The 5,352-nt window shown below is 44.5% G+C and overlaps 1 protein-coding gene across 1 annotated transcript in view; it reads left to right on the top strand.

The window, feature by feature from the left end:
* The first annotated feature begins 6 nt into the window (after positions 1 to 6).
* Positions 7 to 5,352, top strand: part of GNA11 (G protein subunit alpha 11) — a 14,175-nt gene continuing 8,829 nt past the window's right edge. The window contains exon 1 of the mRNA XM_019550581.1: positions 7 to 131. Within this exon, the coding sequence (XP_019406126.1) occupies positions 11 to 131 (121 nt within the window). The 5' untranslated portion in view covers positions 7 to 10. The remainder of the gene's footprint in view (positions 132 to 5,352) is intronic.

Raw genomic sequence — 5,352 nt, 5'->3', positions numbered from 1 at the left:
CCTGGAGTCCATGATGGCCTGTTGCCTGAGCGACGAGGTGAAGGAGTCGAAGCGCATCAACGCCGAGATCGAGAAGCAGCTGCGGAGGGACAAACGCGACGCCCGCCGCGAGCTCAAGCTGCTGCTGCTCGGTGAGGAGACCACCCCCTTCCTCCCCCCCCACTCAGGGGGCTGCCCCCCCTTCCCCCTTCAGGATTCCCCCCCATCCCTCCGAGCCATAGCGTCAGGCCATGGGGAAAGCAGGGGGAGCCCGAGCCTGGTGTCTTGCTGCTGTCAAAGGTGGTGAGTGTGTGTATGTATGTGTGTGTGTGTGCGTGCCCACACGTGCGGGCAAGAGTTCCCCTATAGAGGCTGTGCCTCCCGCTGCAGAGGGAGGGAGGGAGTTGGTGGGGTGTGATCTCTTCTCGACCCGTGCGCGGTCCTCAGTCGGCCCCTCTTTTGTATGACCAAAACAGTGACCGTGTGTTTGATCTTTTGGTGCTTTGGTGCATTTGTCGCTGTGGGAGATGGTAACGGGGATTGCCGCGTGGATGCGGCTCATGCCAGTCCCCGGTTTGGTCCTGAGCAGAAAGAATGAGGTGGTGTAGCGGGAATGAGTGTCTTTGCATGAGGGAGGCCTCTGCACTGTGTCTGGCCTGTATGGGCCCATTAGTGACTTAGAAAATGAGGGTTGAAGGGACCTCAGGAGGCCACATCGAGTCCAACCCCCTGCTCAAAATAGGACCAGCCCCAACTACATCATTCCAGCCAAGGTCTAAAAAACCTCCAAGGATAGAGATGCCACCACCTGTCCGGGGAGCCTGCTCCAGTGCTTCCCCACCTTCCTAGTGAGAGAGTTTCTCTTGCTATCCAACCCAAACCCCCCTTGCTGCAACTGAAGACCATTGCTCCTTGTTCTATGCCCACATTGAACAGAAACTTATTCAAGGAGGATCTTTCATAGCTTTATAGATGTAAGTAACCGTTTAAGCCAGTCTACAAATGGGAGGCCTGGCAGGTATAAAAGATGAGGTGAAGTGAACCTAAAGACAGGGAGAAATAAGGTGTGCCAGGCCTTTGTGAGGAAGAGAGAATGGTTCGGACATCTGAAAGATCCCCTGCTTTGGGATAAGGGAGTAATTATTCAAGTACAATAGAGTTGGGAGTCACGGGAGATGTGTTGGACATATGTGAACAGGGAGCTGCAAAACGTGGATCAAAAAGAGATGGGCAGATCACAAGCTTGAGCATCAAGCGTGACTCTGGGGCTGGGCTCCTGGTCACCCAGAAGTTTGAAATTAAGGTTTTCACAAGCATTGTAACATACGACTGCTGTTTTATGCATGCTGCCATGTATCTGTGGCTTTTGCCACCTTGAATAAGAATCAGGTCCCATAAAAAAGTATTTGTTTGTTTAGAATCTGTCCCAACCTGGCAGGTTTTAAGGGTTGATTCAAGTATTCGGGTTGGCGTGTTTGTGATTTCACATGCAGGGGTGCTTGTATTCCCTTTTGTAATTTTAAGCAAGGTTGCATGCAGTCAGGACTTTGACTGAAGATACCAAGGAGTACTCTGGGTTGCTATGCGGTGGTAACAATTCATTGGGTGCTCTCCTCCTAACTGCTGTTGCATCTTACTGAAGCACTGCTTTTGAGATGCTGGGGTGATAGAGATGCTGTGGTCCTTCAGATGAAATGTAAAATAAAGGTCCTGATCACCTACGATCCCTGAATGTCCCATGTCCGTTTCCTTCAGATCCATTCTGTGCTGGTGAATTTCCCTCCCTCAGACTTTAATCATCATTAAATAGTTCAGTCGAAGGAATGTTAAAACTAGTTGGAGCCATAGTATAGATCAAGCTTCACTGCCGAACAGGCTGAACCATTGTTACTGAACTGGTTTTAAAACTGGTTTACTAAAACATGCTGCTTGGAGACTAGTGTATGCTGTGGCTCTGACCAGTTTTAAAATCAATTCACCTACTTCCTTAATAAACTGCCTAGCATTAGTCTTGGTAATCACACTCTGCCCCCTTGATTTTTCTTGGCATTTTTCACATCTTGGCCTAAGCTGTTGGGTAGTAGTGTATAGACTTAGACTTAAACAGCAGTCGTGTCAGGGAGGTGGGTCCAATGGTGGGTGAAGCCAATCTCTTGTTTGTGGTTTGTAGAAACACGTGGGATCCTTTGATGTGTGAAGCACAGCATAAATGGAGACTATCATGTTGCAGGCATGGATTTTTCCTAACATATTCAGAGTTTTGAGGAGGACAGAGCATACTTGTAAGGAAAATGCATAGTAAGAAGTTTTATTTAAGCAGAGAGGGAATTTATCCCACCTGTTTCCACTGTCCAGCATGATACAGGTGGTTTGTATGGAGGTCTGAACCAGAAATGCTGTGTGAAGGCCAACAAACATTAGTTTATGGATCTGTTTTAACCAGTAATATGATTTCAGGGCTACAGTTATTGCCCCCTCATGTTGGGCATACATCAGTCTTGTTCATTAAAGAAAATGAAATTTGTGCAAAATTACTCTGGTCCTTGAATACTATGAAGTTAAGCATGGGGTTTTGTATACTTGGGTTCATCAGCAATATTTACTATAAGCAGTGGGACTTTCACATGTTGACTGAAGGAATGGTGATCTCGGATGATTCCTTTATTTCAACATTGTCGTATAAAGAAGGTTATTGTGTTCTTACACGAGGAGTTTAGGCTCACTGGTATTCTCAATGTCCATAACAGCGTGGGCGTTTTGTTGAGGGACTGGAGAAAAGCAAGATGCCCTTTTTTAAGGACAAGAGGAATTGCATCCTGCATCAGGTTCCTCATAACTGCTAAAATGTATGTGCAACCTGGCACTCAAGTTTGTTTTACCGTTTCTTTATCAAAGTGCTCTGAGGCATCTCTTGCTTTCTTTTCCCCTGCCCCCCCCCCTTCTCTGTTGGTTACTGTGGTAAAAGCACGAGGAAGTGTTTCTTGCCACAGTGTACTCAACCGCAAAAGATTTCACTTTCAGATTTTTTTTTTTTTCCTATTTGTGGTGTAACTTTCTGCACCAGACTAAGACGGTTAGTGGCAACGAAAGCATGCATTTGAATGTGCAGTGAATTGAGACATTAAAAATTCTGGGCATGGGAAGAAACCTCTATTTTTTTTAAGTCCTCTTTCCAGTTAGGCGTGTGGATTTTCTGTTAGGCATCCATTTATTTACATTTTGCCCAGCAGCACAGGCAAAGAGATGCTGCAAACGCATAAGGAGTAATTGTCTACAAATATGCCCCACTATACTTTTAGAAAATGAAGCCTGTTCCTTTTATATATATTATTTATATATATAGCCCTAATTTTCTAGTTGAAGACCTCGCTGTTCATGTTGTTGAAGCTGGGGGTGTGCCATAATTGTACCTCCTTCTGGAGATCTGAAGGATTTGTCACCTTTCTAGTATCTCTCAAGATGAGCTACTCCTGGATGTATTGCTCTTGGTAATCATAGGCCTTTGCTGCTTTATATTGGCCTGTATTGAAGTAGCTTTCCACCAAATGTGCATCAGTTGTGAGTATGGCAAAACTCCAGTAAAAGTATTGTGCTGAAACACTAAACTTTGCAATTTTGGAGAGTGGACAGCATACCATGTAGGATATTGCTTTGTTGAGGACAAAGCTATAGAAGGCCAAGGTGGATAAAGAACAACCTTATGTGAAAGATAGAATGGCTTGGTCTTCCACCTGCTTAGTAACCATGTTGTTTGAATAGAGATGATAGAGGTTGCTGGAGAAGTAGTGTTAGCACAGCACCAGAGGAATCTTGCCCATGGCATGGCTCTGTAAAGCTGCAAAGGGCCTTTTTTTTAACACTTTCTTCCTCACCTTTACCCTGGTCTTGACACGTTCCTTTCCAGCATCTTATTTCCATCACCATCATCCAGTAAAGTTTACATCTTCCTAAGCCCCTAATAGCAGGAATGTTGACCTGCTTATCTGAACTTCCTCCACAGAATGAAAGCTTGGAAAAAGTTGGGGTGTTCAGCACATCCCTGCCACCACGAATTCACCTGCCCTTCCCATCAGCTCTCAGCAGTAGTGAAAGAGGCTTATAATGCACAGCAAGCAGTGTCGTCTGAATTGCATCGGCCCAAAGAGCATCTGTTCAAGGCACAGTTATGCCATCCTTTTTTCCTCTTCTGCTTCTGGGCATGGTGACCCTGATCACAGAAAAGGGCTGCTATCATCTGAGATCTAGTTTATTTAAAAGAAAAAAAAGAAAAGAAAAAGTGACTAGTTTTGGGTATTGCACTTACCCACAGTCTGCAGGCTTTTCTGTATTTCAGAATTATATATCTCCCTTTTGTGCAAGAGACCTACACGAACTGGGAAAATGAATAGACAGATAACTGTTGAATGCTGCAAGTTTTGAAGCAGAGAATGCCCTCCAGTTTTTAAGTTGTTAAAAGTAACTTGTAACAGTAAGTCATGAAAACTGTTTCAGGCATTAGTGTAGTTTTCTTGAGCTTTAACACCTATTTTACTCACATTCCCCAAAGCCACCTCTGTGCTCCATACCCAAATGACTTCCTCTTGGATAGGCTGTAACTGATACAAGATAAGTTTGTCCATTTTAGCAGCAGTTCAGTTGGCTCCAGACTCTTCAGATACTGGTTCCAATGGTCTGGCTGTATTAAAGAACCAAGTTAGCAGCTCAGATTTTAGATGTTGTTTCCTTGCCCCTTAAAAAGATGTTTTTAACTTTGGAAGGCAGAAAGGAATTCTTAGCTCAAGATGAGATATTTATCCAAAAAAAATTATTGTTTTTGCCTGTAGTTTAATACGTGCACAAAGTCTTTGGTCTTAGACTAGGCAGAAGATATATAATCTTGACTGTTAATATAAAAGGGGTGGAGTGGGTGCTGCTTGAGCTCCTCATTTCACCTCTTTTCCTGCAAGCTTTACTGCTTTGGAAAGGGCATTTTGGCTTGTGTGGGCAAATGGTGTTGGTACTGTATCATCATGAGTGAATTCAGTTAGAGCTTTTGTGATGCAGTGGTCTCTCCTCTGGTCCACCAATTGAGAACACAGTTTGTTTAACTTATCTGATTTTTGATTTTTTTTCTTTACAGCATACATGAGGGACCTGCGTAGAGGGTTTCTCTTTAGCAGGAGCTGTGATTGTAGCATCAGGCTGGAGTGTATGGGAATAGGTCAGGTGTGACAGGCGAGAGAGCCTTTTGACGCAGAATGTGTGGGAGTGGCTGTAATGTGAGATTTGTACCGAGGACCAGGCTTCAAAGCCTGTCAAAGAACAAAGGCTCTTCCCATCCTAGTCGCTAGACTTTTGGTAGGATGAGTCCACTGGGATACCATCTTTTATTCC

This window comes from Crocodylus porosus, unplaced genomic scaffold (assembly GCF_001723895.1).
Source record: "Crocodylus porosus isolate Cpor-Errol unplaced genomic scaffold, CroPor_comp1, whole genome shotgun sequence".
Lineage (NCBI taxonomy): Eukaryota > Metazoa > Chordata > Crocodylia > Crocodylidae > Crocodylus > Crocodylus porosus.
The sequence above is the reverse complement of the archived record's forward strand: the minus strand, read 5'-3'. Positions and strand labels throughout refer to the sequence as shown.